The sequence below is a fragment of the Girardinichthys multiradiatus genome, chromosome 18 (genome assembly GCF_021462225.1).
Source record: "Girardinichthys multiradiatus isolate DD_20200921_A chromosome 18, DD_fGirMul_XY1, whole genome shotgun sequence".
In the NCBI taxonomy this organism is placed as follows: Eukaryota; Metazoa; Chordata; class Actinopteri; order Cyprinodontiformes; family Goodeidae; genus Girardinichthys; species Girardinichthys multiradiatus.
Genome location: NC_061810.1, coordinates 5216596 through 5234884, shown reverse-complemented (window position 1 = coordinate 5234884; position 18289 = coordinate 5216596). Strand labels below are relative to the sequence as shown.

At 39.7% G+C, this 18289-nt stretch overlaps 1 protein-coding gene across 3 annotated transcripts in view; it reads left to right on the top strand.

The window, feature by feature from the left end:
* sorl1 (sortilin-related receptor, L(DLR class) A repeats containing) overlaps nt 1–15265 on the top strand; it is a 113919-nt gene extending 98654 nt beyond the window's left edge. For all 3 annotated transcript variants that reach the window (XM_047391159.1, XM_047391158.1, XM_047391157.1), the window contains 12 exons: nt 316–420; nt 517–583; nt 1562–1644; nt 1724–1814; nt 2409–2596; nt 4407–4526; nt 6275–6439; nt 6646–6820; nt 7779–7885; nt 9245–9434; nt 9697–9909; nt 11091–15265. In XM_047391159.1, the coding sequence (XP_047247115.1) occupies nt 316–420; nt 517–583; nt 1562–1644; nt 1724–1814; nt 2409–2596; nt 4407–4526; nt 6275–6439; nt 6646–6820; nt 7779–7885; nt 9245–9434; nt 9697–9909; nt 11091–11158 (1572 nt within the window). In that variant the 3' untranslated portion in view covers nt 11159–15265. The remainder of the gene's footprint in view (nt 1–315; nt 421–516; nt 584–1561; nt 1645–1723; nt 1815–2408; nt 2597–4406; nt 4527–6274; nt 6440–6645; nt 6821–7778; nt 7886–9244; nt 9435–9696; nt 9910–11090) is intronic.
* The last annotated feature ends 3024 nt before the right edge of the window (nt 15266–18289 follow it).

The window sequence follows — 18289 nt, the reverse complement described above, 5'->3', positions numbered from 1 at the left end:
AAGCATCCAGAGAAAAGCACTTTTTATATCTTTAGCACACAAGTCAGTTGCTCTGAACAGTTTCAATGATTCTGTTTTTTATTCTATGCAATATACAACATAAAAGGCAAAACAGGTCCTTAACGTTCTTTGATAAAGTTAAAAGTTTGGAATCATACAGAAAATGAAGAAATTACAAGACTTTTCCTTTTTATGCGTCAATGTATCGGACCCTAACCTTTGTCCATAATCTGATTTCTAAATTCCAAAAAAAGAGTGCATCAGACAAAAAGGTCACAACTTTGATTTAGCTTGCCTTTAACTCCATGTTAACAGGTTGAATACAGCGAGGATGGGATTTCTGATTGGACATCCCAAAGATCCACCAAAATCGGCACCGAGGTGAAAGAGTTACAACCAGACACTCTGTACAGATTCAGGGTAAGGAACCTTCCCAGCTTGGTCTGGTCAAAGATGAAAGCAAATGAGCTTTAATATTATACCTTCATTGTAAATGGAATTACAAATGTTTTCTAGGTGGCTGCAGTGACCAGTCGAGGTGTTGGGAACTGGAGTGAGATTAAATCCATCACCCCCAAAAAAGGTATGCTGATGTTCTTTGATGGCATCAAGTAAACGGTTTAAAATGTTGTGTAACACTGCCACCTACTGGCTCTGATGTTACTGACATCATATGCATCATAGGTGTTGATTTAGCAGCTACACTGAGGCTTTTGGTTTTATTAAATTGCCATTGCATTCTGATTTGTGTCTTTCTTTGTAGCACTTTTGCACTGTTGATGAGTTGTTAGTTTTACATCAGATGTGTAATGATTCACAAACTTCCCAAGGTCCACTTTTGTCTTGTCGTTCTCACTGTGGTTCTTTGGAGTCCTAAAGCCTTAAAAAATGGCGTTTCGACTCCATCCAGACTGATAGATGATAGATACATTTTGCCATGATGTGTTGGTTTTTTGAGATTTTTTAGCCTACTTTATGTTGTCATACAAGTGATTTCAGTATTTATTACTACTTACTGTGACTAATAACTGAACCTAATATGTGATTACTAACAACTAATTCATGATTGAACATGCAGAGCAAATATGTTTTCTCATAGGATCAGACAATGTTTTTCCCTTAATAAATGAAATAATTATTTGAAAACTGCTTTTTTTTAATTTGCTCAGGTTATCTTTGTTTGATCGAGTTTAGTTGATGATCTGAAAAATTTGAAGTGGCAAAACAACAAAAAGACAAGGAATCTCCACGGGAGCTAATACTTTGTCACAGCCATATGTCCGCAGCTGCGCTCGCTCCAGAGCTGCTTGATAATATTTTTGCTTTTGATTATTAGGAAGGTTTAATTATAATCAACAGAAGTACAGTACATAATGTATTACTCTGGTTGTGGTGAGTCTCATGTACATGAGCCTGTTTGTCCCAGTTATCAGAAATAGCTACAAATGCTACAAAAACACACCTCCTCAGACCCGTGTGTAAACCAATGCTAACTCAGTCATCCCTAAACAGTATTTGAGACATAGTAGACCGTTTCTGATGCATGCTTTGTATGCTGCAGCTCTGCCTGCTCCTTTAGTGAAAGCCACCAGCATCTCCTCTGACTCCATCACCCTGTCATTGAGCCAAAGCTCCCACTCGGAAGTAAGAACTTCTCTCAATCTCCTCCAGTTTCTGACCAAGCGACCTGTGTTCATGGGCCTCTCGTTTTTTTTCTTTCCAGCTCGAATATTACATTGTGATTCTGTCCTGGCAGTTTGACTCACATGTGAAAGAGAGTCATAAGTACAACGTCACACAGGGGGAGTTTAAAGGTAAAGCTCCTAAGTGTTGTCTTTCTTTTAGGTTTTAAGTGTGACTCATGTTTGCAGTGTCAAAAACATTAATTCACACCTCTGGTACAGTTGAGTGGGAAGCCGTAAAATAAATTCATTTTTTATTGCAGCAGCATTCATACTGGAACACTGAAAAATATCCAACCTGTAATTTAAGCAGATTTATTTAGTGGAGAAAAAAAATCTCCTTCAATCAAGATATTCAGAAACTTGTAAGTTGTAGTTGACAGCTTTCTCGACCCATATTAATGTCACCACCAAGTACAGTGAGCTGGATGGTAAGGAAGATAAAACTGTTGGTGAAATGTGGCAAAGAGTGGCATCTTGGGTCCCCAAGTCTCCATATCAACCATTACAATCCAACCAGTAGCTGGATTGTAATCTAGTTTGCTCTTCTAACACCAAATATGTAGAGTTTGTTTTTTAGTCAAATTGGTTGGATTCTACTACAATTTTCACCGTGATGTCATGCTGCTGCAATAAAAAATAAACTTTGAAGAATTTCGCACATCTTTACCAGGAGTGTCAAAAATATCTGTACATTATATCTGAAACAGTGTTTGCTGTTTGCAGCCACAAACCTGACAGCGGGGACGATGTATGAGGTGGCTGTGTGGGCTCACACCAGTATAGGAGACAGCCCCAGTGCTCTGTCCCATTACCAAACCAAAGGCACCCAGCCAGAGCGTCCCCTCCTCAAAGCCAAGGCTCTCAATCAGACAGCGGTGGAGTGCAGCATCAGCAACGACTCCGCTCCATTGGTACAACACAAACACACAACCAAAAAAGGATTATTTATAAGGGGTAAAAAACAGCACATTTTTTAAAATAGTGTTAAGCTTTCACCACGTTTTTAAATAAGAAAGAAGGGCAATAAGACCAGCACTAGTTGTGGATCACAGAATGAATGAACTTCTCCCTTAACTTAGGAGGCATCACCATGATACACTCCTTTGTAAACCTTTGTCTATAATAACAGTCACTGCAATCTAGATCCCTTCTGGCCCTTGGCTGTGCTTAGAAATCCTGTCCATGAAAGTTATAAGCAGGGCCAGTGACAAAGGGCAGCCCGGTCACAGTCCAACATACACCAGGAACAGGTCCGACTTAATGCCGACAATGCAAACCAAACTCCTGCTCCGCTTGTACATAGATTGGATGGCTCCTAATAAGGGGCTCTGGAAGCTGAGGAGTGTGATCCCCCTTTAGTTGGAACACACCCTACAGTCCCACCACCATCCCAGTCTGCCAGCCCAGAGACACTGTCCTCGACCGCCATGCAATGCTGAAGAACATCTAGAAAGCTGAGGTACTCAGGGTGCATCTAATCCACCCCAAAGCCTTACCACCTCTGTGCTTTTTGACCCACCTCAGTGACTTCAGCCTGGGTGATGAATGAGTCCAATTCTGAGACCCCAGTCTCTGCTTCCACCAGGGAAGGCCTGATGTCAGGATTAAGGAGATCCTCGATGTACTCCTTCCACCACCCAATAATTTTCCCCGTCGAGGTCAGCAGCTTCCCATCCCCACTGTAAAAAGTGTTGGCGAGGCACTGCTTCCCTCTCCTGAGGCGCCGGACTGCTGGCCAGAATCACTTTGAAGCCAACAGGTAGTCCTTCTCCATGGTCTCACTGAACTTCTCCTTCTGCTACCACCCAGGCCACTCCAAGTTTGGTCTCAGATTCCTGTGAGCTGCCTCTGGAGTCCAACAAGCCAACCAAAACCGACTCATCCTAGCTGATATCTCTCAACCTCCTGCACAAGCTCAGGCTTCTTCCCCCCCCAGCAAAGTGGCATTCCACGTCCCTAGAGTCAGTTTAGGCATCTTGGCATCGGGTCTTCGAGGTCTCTGCCTCTGACCACCACCCGATCCTCTTTGCACCAATCCCTCATGGTTCCCCCTGCAGGTGGTGGGAACACTAGTGGATGGCCTTGCGTGATGGCCATGTCCCGCGAGGAGTAATTCAGCCACTAGGCGCTCGGCAATGAGGCCCGACCCCAGGCCTGGCTCTTGAATTCAGAATTGTCTGGTGTACAAAAAGCAATCTTGCTGGAAAAGATGCCTCTTGTCTTTACTGCAGGTGTGCATTGACAAAGCAAAATAAAGCTCGCTGAAACATTTTTAAAGATTCGAAAACAACAATGTATGATGAACAAAACTATTTGAATCACATTGATTGGATTGATCTGATCAACCTCTTAGTTCTGCTTCTCTCTTATAGTGTCAAACCCGTCTATTTGAGCTTCAGAGAAGAGACCATTCCAAAACACTGTCTAGCACATCTGCAGCTTGAAGCAGCAGTCTGTAATTCAAGGTTCAGGTCATGCAGTCATGAAGAAAGAAAAAAGTGGCAGGTTTACGTTTTTATCAGACATTACATCACTGGAAGAAATAATTTTACATATATTCACAGACAGTTTCTTGATTAGAAAACCTTTAACTTTTATTTTAGCTCAAATAAAAGCCATGTTGGAGGCCTTCTGCACAGATCATATCTGAGTAGAACTAGGTAAAACTGTGCTTTATTTCTCCTGTGCCTCTGTGTGTGTGTGTGTGTGTGTGTGTTGCAGGTGTATGGTGTGTTCTATGCCACGTCCTTCCTGGATCTGTACCGCAGTCCTCGTCAGGTCCAAAGCACTTCTCTCAGCCTTACAGTGACTGTAGAAAGCGATGAACAGTATCTCTTCCTGGTGAGTATCTCACCCTGTAAACTCTTGGCAAAGTTCCTCCACATTTACTGTCTGATAAAATAAATATTGAGCCTTCCTGAACCACTTGTTTTTCCTCACAGTAGGTGCTATATTTTGAAATTTTGAAATTGTCTTAATTAGATTTTTTTTTTATTCAGAGTTTTAGGCACCAGTGATTAATTCTATCCACAGTTAAGTCAGAGTAGATATCTAGGCAGATGTCTCTACTCCCTGAAGTCTAAAGTGACATATTATAGTCACTCCCTAATTTTCACACTTGCTATATAATCAAATTTGTTCTTGCTAAAAAAGTCTGTGACATATGTTAGAAAATGGGGAGCTCAACCAAAAAGAAAGTGGGTGTGTTAATTAGTCAGTGTTGAGAATGCCTAATGCAGGAGCAAATGGAATCACTGTTGCTTTTTCTACTTGTTAGGTGGTGTTTGAGGTGTTGCAGGGGATGTCAGAGTATAGAATTCATTTAAACACTTTGTTTAGGTTGCATTTCTAAAATAGTGCTTCTAGAAATGAGGCTGTTAAAAGAAGCAGCACATCTTGGCTGATAACCCTTGGTGAAAATCTGGAATCATTGTTCTTGGATTTTCAATCAATTATTTTACTTTAATTCGTTTACCAGCTAAAATTAAAGATGGAAAAATGGTAATTGAACTGTATAAAACTGGAAAGAGATATAATGAAAAGTGATGTGGCTGTTTCAAGATGGACAATAAGGAGGCACTTTAAGACAAGTGCTCGAGTTGCCAGAAGAAAGCCGTTACTACACAAATACCACAAAGTATCCCGCTTACAATACACCAGACAGCATGGAGACAAGCCTCAACATTTCTGTAAGTCATTTGGAGTGATGAGACGCAAATTGAACATTTGGCCACAACCGTCAATGTTACATTTGGAGAGGAGTCAACAAGTCCTTTGATGAAAGGTACATCATTCCTCCTGTGAAACATGTAGGTGGATCGCTGGTGTTTTGGGGATGTGTGAGCTACAGAAGCACAGGAAACTTGGTCAAAATTGATGGCAGGATGAATGCAGCATGTTATCGGAAACTAATGGAGGACAATTTGCACTAATCACCCCGGAGGCTGGGAAGGGAATGTACTTGGATGATCCAACATGACAACAATCTGAAACACACGGCCAAGTCGACCTACAGCAGGACAAAGTGAAGGTTCTGGAGTGGCCACATCAGTCTCCTGACCGCAATATCATTGAGCCACTCTGGCGAGAACTCAAACGTCAAGTTCATGCAAGATTTGCAGGAACTGGAGGCTTTTTGCAAAGAAGAATAGTTTGACAATAAATGGCTTCACACAACCACTAACCACAAATGAAAAACAGTTTTTTTTGTCTTAATATTCATATATTCATTCACTGAAAAAAGGCCAAAAATTCCACCAGGGTATGTAAACGTATGACGGCAAACTTTAGACTCAATAAAAATAAGTATAAAGTAGCAGCATGTCCAGGCAATTTTTTGTATAAAAACAAAAAGAAAGGCAGGTTGTGATAGTGCAAATATGCTTGTTGTGTTTCCCAGCAGAGTAGCTGACTACTCAGGCTGAGGTGTTCATTGTGTTCATCAGAGAGACAGCATGGGACGAGAAACTGTCTCTGTAGCCGCAGCAGAATGTTTAGTATTCATACGGAGCTTGACAGCAAAACAAAAGGCCCGTACAGCTGCATGATAGACCTACATCTTACAGTAATGATATATGATCTATCTTCAGGCTCGGGCTGTTTCTCCCTTCTGGGGTCCTCCCTCTGACTACGCCGTGGTGAAAATGATCCCCGATGAGAGGCTGCCACCTCGGAACCTCCATCGTGTGCGTGTCGACAAGAATCAGGCCACACTGAAATGGCAGCCGCCCTACGACACGCCGGACGCACCTCTGGTATATAGTTGTCTCAGATTGCTCTGATGATCTGGTCCGGATCCTCAGTGGATTTAAAAGAATAAAACTCATGCAGGCAGCTGTGTTTGTGCTTTAAATTTAGTTTACATTTGAGTGATTTCTGTGGAAGGATCACCAGCTGAGTTTTAATGCTTGTGATCTACCCGGTGTGAACACATGGTCTGTTTGTGTGTCCGTCCTCTAAGACATATGTGATCCACGTAAAGGATGTGATCCGTAAGGGGGAGCGGGACTATAAGCTGACCACCCAGAACAACACAGTGGAGTACCTGCTGAAAGGCCTGGAGCCTGGAGGAATGTACAGCGTCTCTGTCCGCCTGCGCAACATGACCAAGGAGGCCAGCTTCAACCTTAACACAGGTCTGTGCACCTCCACATGACTTCACACTTGGTTTTGACTCTGCAGGAAAACAACTCCTGAAGTGATGAACTGTCAGGAAAGGAACCCATTTAAACGAATTGCTTCAGTTCTGCCAAGAAAATTGGTCACACTTTGCGCCAGAATTAAACCAGAAGGTTATTGAAGGCTGAAAAGCTGCATGACTCAGGTGGAACTGGCTAAGGTACCTTTGAGGTGTTTGTACGTATAATTTTGACCCAGTGTGAATTAGAGAAAATCCACAATAAATGTAAAGTTGTGCAGCCAATTCATGATTTTAAAAATCATCGCAGTTGTATGTGGAAAATAAAAGCCTTGAATAAATCATTAAAAGTCTGAATTGGATGTTTTCTCCAGTTGTTTGATCCAGAGTGCAGTGGTGCCTAGCCCCTCCCCCACTGATTGCTCTGCACTGCCAGCCAGCTGGCTAAAAGAAAGATGCAAAATTTTTCCCTTCCATAACAGGTGTTCCATATCTTTCCTTAGGCATGCTGCTAAATCAGAATAACAATTTTTAATATTTCCTAAATCAGTGATATACCATGTTATAATTATTGTTGCAATTGTTTCTGTTGTTGCTAACATACATATTTCTGTTTTAAACAAAAGCAAGAAATCACAATGTACTGTTTTCAACTTCTGGATAAATACTATAAAACTGTGGTCATTTTAACTTGTTATACTGTGGGATTCTCACCACGGCCTATATCAAGTCCAAAGTTAATGACATTCAAGCCTGTGTTTCACTTGTGTAACTCTTTTGATGTGTGCTGCAGATTTTCTGCCCAGGCCCCCCTTGCAAGTGAGATTTTAATCCCAATGTTTTTTTTTTTCATCTGGTTAAATAAAGGGAATAAAATGAAGAGCGGATGCAAACATCTGACTTCAACTGTAGTTCTGCTTATAGAGGATTTGAAATATTATTTCTCTGCTTTTCAGTTCCTCTTCCCGCTCCAGAAGCCTTGAAGATTCTGACAGAAAATGACCACGTGTTCCTGTTCTGGAAGAGCCTGGCAGTCCGAGAGAAGGGCTTCAATGAGAGCAGGGTGAGACACTACTGACTATAATCATATGAGCAGCTTGTTTTCCATTTTAAAGGGCTACAGCCACCTCCCAGTTTTTCTACCAGTTTCTCATTTGAAAAAGTTTTTTTTCCCCTGTAGATTTCTTCTGTTTTTGCTCTTTCGTTACTCTTAAATGATCATGTCCCGATCACTAAGCTAGGGACACATTACACAATGTTTTGCCCTTTCATGGAAGTTTGCAGCAGTCTGTACTAGTTGTGGTCAGTTGGCCCATGAATCGGTTGGTGTACGATGGGGTGAGGACTGGAGTCTGCAAGTGTGTGAGGGGAACCAGCCTACGGGTACTGGTATCGGGACACTACTACTTTATTTGTAACTATATAGCATTATCAACAGAAATGCACAACAGCACTGGACATAATGCAAGCTATTTCATAAGTAGATGTTTAAGACTAAAACACAGTAAATAATGAAGGACCTTATTAAAACAAAATAAGCAGCCACATGCTCAACATAAAGGTAATAGGACTTAAATGAATGAATTGACATTTTTAAATGAAATATTTCTCAGATAGAATATTTATTATAAATAGTTAATGTTTATCCGTGCAAACCAGTGACAAACAAGACATCAATGTTTGTTCAGAAGGAAATAACATTTTTTGATTACAGCCAACATTTAAAGTCATTCTAAACCCAACAATCAACCTGAAATAAATGTTCCAACCTCCCAGCATGAGTGTAACACAGAATACAGTCAACATTATCCAAATCATATTCACTTGTAAGTTAACCTTAACATATTTTAAATTGCATGTTTGACCTATGAGGTCTGGAGGATCCATTTCTGGTAACAAAATAAATGGATCCTTCCTTGCTTGGGGGAAAGGATTACGTTGCCTCTAAAATTTCAGGGTAAAAGGTCAGGTGGAGAACAGAGACTGTCAAAGTAATGTCTGATAAATGTGCAGCCTCTGCCTCATTAATTCATGTTCTGTGAATTGATGAGGCACTTTTGGATCATCTCATCCCAAGTCAGAATGATAAATAAATGGTAAATGACCTTCACTTGTATAGCACTTTTTTAAGTCCAAGGACTCCAAAGAGCTTTTTACTGCAACCAGTCATCCACCCATTCACACACTGACAATGGTAAGCTACATTGTATCTACAGCTGCCCTGAGGCAAACTGACAGAAGAGTGGCTGCCATACAATCTGGGCCACCGGGGCCTCTGACCACCATCAACAGAAGAAGTCTGTAAGGGGGCAAATACTTTTTCACAGCACTATAGATGATCTTTATGTTTGGATATCTGCTTTCCCTCCATGTAAATTAGTGTGATAGATTTGCTGATAGATTCTGCTGATGTTGTTCACAGGGATATGAAGTTCATATGTTTGACAGTGTGACAAACCAGACATCACACCTAGGAAACACCACAGAGACCTACTTCCGCATCAGCAGTCTGCTGGTGGGACACAACTACACGTTCTCAGTGCAGGCCAGCTGCCTGCTTGGTGGTCAGCTGTGTGGGGAACCTGCTCTCCTACTTTATAACCCACAGACAGGTACTGGTGATCCTTCAGAACTTTAAGGTGAAACTGTAAATCTGTGAGGATTGAACCTGGCAGGTCTGCATTGAGACAAAAAATAATGAAGCTGGGTTTGCTGATTAGTCATGCTCCTCAAAACATAATTAGGAGCTCAATAGGGTGAGCTAAATTATGGGATAAATGCTCTTCTCGTATGATACGTTACTAATGTGAAACATCGCATTTGATAATAGAAATGTTCAATACCTACTGTTAATGTTGTTTTTTCCACATTCAGGGAGCAGCGATGCTTCCCGCAGTGAAAACCATTCCAGGGATATGGCATCAGTGGTGGTTCCCGTCCTCTTCCTCCTGTTGGTGATAGTAGGCGGTGGCTTGGTGGCTCTCTACATCCGACATCGCCGGCTGCAGAACAACTTCACTGCCTTTGCCAACTCCCACTATAATTCTCGTTTGGGCTCCGCCATCTTTTCCTCTGGGGATGAATTAGGTAATTTTACTGGTTTCTGCATCTATCGAATCAAATCAAGGATGGGTATTGTCTTGCAAATTGAATGCGTTTTATCGGGATTTTACGTGTTAAATCAACAAACAGTAGCACCATAACGTAGAGTAGAAGAAAAATGTTGCATGGTTTTCAAAATATAAATAAATAATAACATAAAATTTGTGTTGTGCATTGGTATTCAGCCTACCTAAGTGGGTAACAGGGTTCCTTGTAGGATTGTCCACTATTTACCTCCATACATCTTCCCATTAATTCTGATTAACTTCCCTGTCCCTGCTGAAGAAAAGCATCTCCTCATCATGATGCCACCACCATGTTTCATGGTTGGAGATTGTGTGTTTAAGGTGATGTGCAGCAGTGATAGTTTTCCCTCCACACACAGCATTTTGTGGTCTCATCTGACCAGAGAATTTTCCACGTTTCTACAAGGGTTATGGCTAAAAGCAAAGAGACCTTCTGATATCTTTCTTTTAACAAAGTCTTTCTTCTTGGTACTCTTCTGTTTAATGTCAGATTTGTGGAGTGTACCGATCGCCCTGTTAACAGATTCTCAGAGCTCAGCTGTGTATCTCTGCAGCTCCTCCAGAGTTACAGTGGGCCTCTTGGATGCTTCTCTGATTAATGCTCCTCTTGCAGGGTCTATTGGTTTTGGGTGGATGGTCATTTGTGCTAAGTTTATTGTTGTACTTTTTCCTATTTAGATGATCCACTGAACAGAGCTCTATGAGACATTGTTTTAGAACCTGCTTCAAACCTTTCCTAACCTAACCCCTGATCTGTCCACTCAGGTGGACTCTATTTGCTAATTAGTTGACATCGGAAGACAGTTGGTTGATGCATCCAGCACATAAGATACTTGCTTTGCCAGAATAAGATGAGATTTTAGCAATATAAAGAGAAATATTGTGCCGTTTTAATATTAAAATCTTGTTGCACCCCATGTCCAAAGCTGTATTTTCCAACAATTTAGAATTAAAGGATCTCTGCTTTTCTGTACAACTGAAGATTCTCTGCAGAAGAAAATAACAGACATGTGTCTTTTGTAAAAAAATAAGAAATCCATGAAACACGACTTTCAAACTTGAAATCTTTGCAAGTCGTCCGTGTGTCATGTAATCCTAATTTATATGTGAAATAACCTCTTTTCTTCTCTTCTGTTTTAGGTGATGATGATGAAGATGCTCCGATGATCAGTGGGTTCTCCGATGATGTTCCCATGGTGATCGCATAGCAGAACATCCCTTTTACTCACCTCCCTCCCTGCTCCCTCTATACCCTCCTCAACTTTCTAAGCTCCCCATTAGCGGTGCCTGAACATCGGGGCACTGAGATATCATACGGAAACTTACCGCCATGTCAAATCCATCGATGGGAATCCACGCACTTGGCAGGAAATATGAAGAAAAATGGGAAAGCGTTAAAAGAGAAATATTTTTCAAGGATCTGATGCACTTTTTTGAATGCGCAATAACTTATTTTTTATAATGTTAAATATATGTGTATGATGTGGGGTCAGAAAAAGGACTTGGAGGAAGATGTGGAAACTAAAGCAAACTGTGAAGGATCGGAGAATGAAAGACTATTTGGAATTTAAACTCTGTCCGTTGGAGTAGTTAATTGCCTAAAGCCAAAATATGCATTCAAACTGGAATATAGAATGCAAAAACACATTATACACACACACACAAAAAGATACATATATATATATAGTCTTACGCTGTAAACATTTAAAAAACTAGTTTATCAGGTCGGTAACAGTTACATGTCTTTTAAATAGTACAGTGTGTATTACTGAAGTATATGTTGTACTATATGAGCATGTGTAACTCTGGTGCCCTGTGTGGGGCAGCTGGAATAGTTCACTGTGGATTATGTTTCCTATTTTAGCTAAAGAGCTGCAGAAGAATGAGGCAGTACAACCAAACAGATCTGTCACTGGACATAGTGTAGGTATAAAAACACTTTCCTTTTTACCACCAGCACACTGTTGTATGTAGAACCAAACACACAGGCAGTGATCGGAGCATAATCCTGGCTCTTGGCTTCCAAGCTTTGCCAGGATTATCTTAACTGTTTGTAAATATTGGCTTTTAATATCCTCTCCTTGTAATGCTGCACCATATCATTATGTAAAATGTTTACTTTGGTTTGGCTTTTATTGTTTTTATTTTTTGTAATCATTCAGGATGAGAAATTATTGTCCCCAGCATTTTGCCATAGCTGTGGTCATAGAGGAAGTGTGTTTAGGGTTCTCAGGGAACTGTGTCAGAGCGGACACCAGCGCAGCATCACAGTCATCACTATGGCGTTGGCACAAAAGGCCATTTACTGCTGATTGGCCTTTAAGAGCTTTGGAGCACAAGCAGGTTACTGTCACTGATTAGGATACAAAGTTGAGCTCTTAACACCATTGTTTCAAGTGGTTCTCTGGAGAGGTTATGAGCAGTTAACATCTTACCTGCAGTTAAGTCTGATAGTCTTTATTTAGTAGAAATTCAGATTAGTCAGCACCGAATGCTAAAGCTAACGACTAGTCAGAAAGTGACCACAAATCAAAGCGGACGTCTCATCGTAAAATAACCCCCATCTCAAGAACATCTTGATTATGAAGCTTTAAACCTTTAGATGAATGAGCTTATAATAAAGGCATGCAAAATAAAAAAAATAAAATAGCGTTCACTGAAATTACTGTTATTTTTGCTTTGCTTTAGGATCAGTTAATTGGGCTGGATTTGTTTTACATGTTCTGTTCCCAGTATGTGTTTCACACAGGAAAATCAGTGGTGATGCACTACTTCCTACTTCTGTATTATTCTGTGTAAATAACAGCTGTTTTGTAAATAACTGTCTGATACAGAAATGATGAGAAAGGTTCGTTAAATAATGTTCACCTAAACTTCTCTGAGATTTTTTAGAGAGGAGTTGTTTGAAGTCCAGCCTCCAGAACCGACAAACTGGTGATTTACGCACAATATAAACTGCAAGAGATTTATTTACTGCAAGTAAGATTAACTGCTTGCAAGCTTTTAACAGAACCTCACCTAAAACATTCTGAACCAGAGCTTGGATAAAGAGATAGAGGTGAGCTTACAGCAATCAGAGCAGGGCCCAGATCAAAGTGCAATGCTGCTATGATAAAAGTCTCAAATGCTATATACATACTAACTATTCATAACCTCTTCACAGAACCACACCTAAATAAACAGCTGAATTCTCCCTTTGACACCACTCAGGCTTCAGCTTCATCGGATCCATAAAAGGATTCCATTCTCTGTGAGAAGAACATCCCACCTCTCTCTAGTAGGATCCAGTAATGTGTGTATTTGGCTTACTTTTAAACGTTTTTACAACTTTTCTCATCATCTGTCACTTTGGAAATCCCCCTGAGCTCATTTTAAGAATATGCTTTTTAATAACGTTTTACTTGAAGAGTTAATCTCAGTTATATATTTTTGAGACTGGGCTCTGTGGATTATCCAACCTAAGCTTTCAGTCACGTCAGAAATCACCAGGTTTTTATGGAGGCTTCTCGTTTAAAACAGATGATATATAAGCTTCTTCTGGTTGTAGCTCAACCTGAATTTAAATGCTCCCTGGGTTCATCTTTTGGCATTAGAAAGCAGCTTTATTCACATACATTTTTATGCAGTTTCTTATTCTAAGCTTTTGGTTTCATACGGTTGAAGGTCAATTATGACATGAATAATTGTCACAATTAGTGATTACTCTCCACAGATAGACAAATGTTATTAACAAACTGCATGGCTAAATAAAGAGGAAAGCTGGATTCTGTTTAGGGTGGTGGGATCAGTTTTGGATCTGCTGCAGCTGATTGTTCAGAGATGCATTTTAATGTCAGTGCAAACAGAATACATCTTCTGAATGTCTATAAACACACACAGACACACATACCCAGAAAAAAACCTAGCTGGATCCATCTCCACACCACACCCCCAACTCCACTGCACTCCGTTCGCTGATGTTTGGGTTTTGCCTCCAGGTCTGAGCCATTAGAAATTTAAACCCAGGGTGTCCTACTTTCTCTCCACCTTGTATTGTTGTTAAAGACGTCTTCATGAATGTATTTGTATGTGTGTACTTTTTAAAGCACCGGCCCAGCTCATTATGCTACTGTCTCCACCTGTGCATTGTCTCTGCTTAAAGAAAAAATATGTAGGTGGAGCGAACAGGCTTTATGTCTGCAGACCAGTTGCTCGACAAAACTTCAACAACAAATTTAAAACTCCAATTCACTAACACAGAACCGTTTAGTTCAGGGTTCCTCGGTAGTCTAGGATTTTATTTCACCATTTTCCAGAAGTGTGGAAAGATAAAATAAGAATATGGGAAAATATTCGTTTGTTCAATCCTAAACTTTTTCCCCATCCTGTTGTTTAATGCTGTCCTTCCTTCTGTCCTTTGTTCTTTCCTTTTTTGTTTTCTTTTTGTTTATCCTTATGTCCTTCTTTCCTAATCTCCTCCATTTTGTTCTCCATTGTCCTTCCTTACTTCCTCCCTTCTTTTTTCTTTGTGCCCTTATTTTATTTACTTTTCTTCGTTCTATCCTAGCATCTTACCTCCATCTTCCCTTTCTTCCTGCCTTCCTACCTCCTTTCTTTTTCTCTTTCTTTCCTTCTCCTGTCCTACCTTCAACCCTGTAACAACTGCCAAAAATTCATAAACTTTGGTGTTTTAGATATTAAAACAAGCAGAAATGATTGGGATGTCTGCAAAGTTGGCCTTGGAAACAAATGGAGCCTTTACATGAGAAATGTTCAGGAACCTACTTTGTTTTTTCTTCAGAACCTCAAATTGAGTTCTGCTGAAACAGTTAATTTTGTTGCTTGGCCTTAAAACAGATATTTCCGGTACTGATGTTGTTTCTGTTGTCTGATGTTCCTTTCTGCCACATAATGCCTTATCACAACACGTTGGGTTTTTATGTGAGGTCATGTTTGTACAATAGGAACACAAGTGCACATGCATGGACACGTCACACGCACTCGAGCAGTACGACAGCCAGAGGAAACAACATCTGGTGACTTAGTTGAGCCCATTAAAGTGTTTTAGTTGGGCTTTCCGCCTGTGCAGGATATGATTACTAGAGATCACGTGACTGTTTGCTTCCCACCTGTCTTAATGTTGACTCTTGTCAAATAGTTTGTGTCTCAATGTCATTTGGCATAGAGGTGGATCATGTCGAACTTGGCCATGTCTGACAATGCTGATGTGTTGCTTGCTTGTATTGCAGATTGCAAGAAAATAAGAAACGTAGAGAAACAATGTAAAGGTGTTTTAAACAACCACTTATACTGAAATAAACTTGCTGAAAACAAAACCCTTGTCCAGTTGTGTAAAGAAACTGGGGTGGTTGGGCCGATTTCTTACTTTTGTTTCAATATCAAAGTGAAAAACTACACAAGTTAACCTGATCAGCCCTGCAGCAGCTTTAGGATTTAAACACTGAGTCTTTGGAAACAATATTGGACCTTCTGTTTTTCATCAAGATGCCATGAATCTGCACATCCCCTTTGTTTCAGGGTTTCAGTGTTGCATTTATTTATTTCAGCTAAAAGAAAAGAAAACAGCACAACCTCTGGATCCCATGTAAGGTTGTTAATTGGATTTACTATAAAAAAAAAATGAATCAGACTTGGCTCTGTCAGCACTGATTGTACCTACATTGGATCAAAGACAAGAAAAAACAAAGATGTGGTTACATTTGGACTTATCCTTTTCAACCCTAGATTGGGACTGGAAATGCAATAGTTTTTTATTCTTTTTACGTTGTCTTTTATCAAATAAATTGTATTTTTGGAGGCCTGAACATTACTTCAAATTCACGAAAATGTCCACATTCCTCAAATCCAGAGAAAAGTTCTTTGAGGTAAGGTTTGCAAAACAGAAAACCATAAACAAATTGTTCCACGTCGCCCCTATCACACCATTTTCACAATGAGCAATGCAAAATGCTGCGCAGTAGAACATGCAAGCTGCTGATTCTGTGTAAATTATTTGAAACAGTCATGTGCAATCAGGATCCTTATCTTATTTAATCTTTCATTAAATAACCAATGGATTTGTCAAGTATTGTCCTGAGAATACCAGCCTAATATGGTAGTGTCATTAGGACAATAGATGAAAGTCTGAATTAGGCTCTGGCATTACTGAACAGCAAAACTCACACGGAATAAATTCACACCATTTCTTAAAATATAAGAATTTGAAAATAATTAAACTCAAAGTTAAACATATTTCAATTAACACACTCTTTACTATCCTAGAACCATTCAACTAAAACTACCAAGCAAAATGAAGGAATAAAGAAAACTAATAAATTATATACAAATGAAGCGAAGCAAAATCCCAGGTAGTCAATGAAATGATTAAAAACCATGACCAATAAAATGATTATTTATTACCATTCAGTGTCATCTTTGAGAACGATGGTTTATCTTGAGGAACCTGGAAATGAGGTTAAATTAGTCTTAGAACTAACAATAATAGGTATATCTAAACCAGTAACAATGCAAAATAAGAAGAGTAGATAAAACATTTGAATAAAAAAAATATTTTAAAGAATGATTTCCTGATTTAAAAAAACTTTCTGGATAATTCATACTCAATCTCAATGTTTATTTAGTTATCCTTTATGCAATTCAATATTTAAGGAAATATTTGTATTGTGGATCAATAACCTTTCTGGATAAGTGATTCTTGATGGTGTTAATTAGCTGTCCTTATTTAGTAAAATAATATTTGAGGAAATATTAATTTCTAGATTGGAAACTAATAACCTTTCTGGATGGTTGATTCTTAATGTCTTGACTAGCCATCACATGGGGTAATGGACCACTAAAATCACGACAAGGAACATTTATTGACTCTCATGTTGTGATTATTATTATGAATATATTATTTAACATTTAATATCAAATTTGTAATATTTTATTAATAATTCGGGTAAGTGTTGTCCGATGAATACCAGCCCAATGGTGGTATTGAAAGGGGTGAGCCAAGCTCTGGCATTATTGAACAGCAAAACTCTGCACACACACAGAATAATTTCACACAATTTCTTAAAAAATCAAAAAACTTTTTAACAAAAATTACTTTAACTTAAAGTTAAACATATTTCAATCAACAAACTCTTAACCATACTAGAACAATCCAACTAAAGGAAAACCAACTATATATAATATGAACAAGTGAATCAAAGATGGTTAAAAACCATGACCAATAAAGTGATGCACAACACAAACAAAAGCAAACTTCATTAAATGAACAAAACTAAACCACTTCCCGCTTTTAAAAAAAGTAGATATGATCGAAATCTCTACCCATATCACTCATGGGCAGGCTTCAATAAAAATGATGGTCTTACCAAAAATCATTTTTGATCCCAAATAAACCATCATGTGACTAGTTTAGATCTCTGGACTCCACTATCACTAAATTGTATTGGAAAGATAAACCCCTGCGTATTTGCCTAAAAAAAGCTACAGAAGACCAAAGATAAATGAGAACTAGATCTGCCTAACTTCTACCATTACTTCTTAGTCAACAGGCTACAATACATCTCAAAATGGTTTAAACAGTCCTCTAGATTAACCCTGGCTAGACTTAGAACAGACATTATGCAATAATATTTCAGACCTACCATTTATTAGCTCAAATATAAAACAACATGAATGCTTTAAAAACCTCAATAGGTTAGTACAGTAAGATAGATACAGTAAGTTCCTCTCTGACAGCATGGTGCGAGTATGTGAAAAAAAAAACCAACAGGGTCCTCACTAATCCCATATGAAACAACCCCGACACTCTACAAAAAATGTAAACTTTTCAGATTGGAGGAGGTAAGAATTGAATACCTGGAACATATATTTGAAGGATGTCAGTTCATCCCATTTAACAGATCAAATATACAATATGAGATGGACAAGAATACAGAATAATACCTGTGCTCTCTGCAGCATGGCTTGGCTCTATCATTTTTGCTTGGCTGGCCTGGATGTTGGTGGTTCTGCGTCTCAGGGGGGTGCAGCCTCTTTGCGGTGTGAGCTGTGGCTTTTCTGTGGTGCCCTTAGGTTTGCTGGGCTGGCGTCTGTCCCTCAGGCACGGTGGTGCATGGTGTGGTGCGTCGTGTGTGCCTATGCTGGCTGGGTCTTTGCATTTGGGTCGTCCTGCTTTTCTGTTGGTTCTTGGGGGCTGGTTCCTGTCCCTAGTCTTGGACTCGGGGGATGTGCCGGTGTCTCCCTCCTTTGTTGGAATTTGGGGGTGCCTGCGGGTTCAGCTGGGTAGCTGGGAAAGCATTTTGCCCCCCAGTCCTTCTTTTCCCATCCCCGGACACCTATCTCCA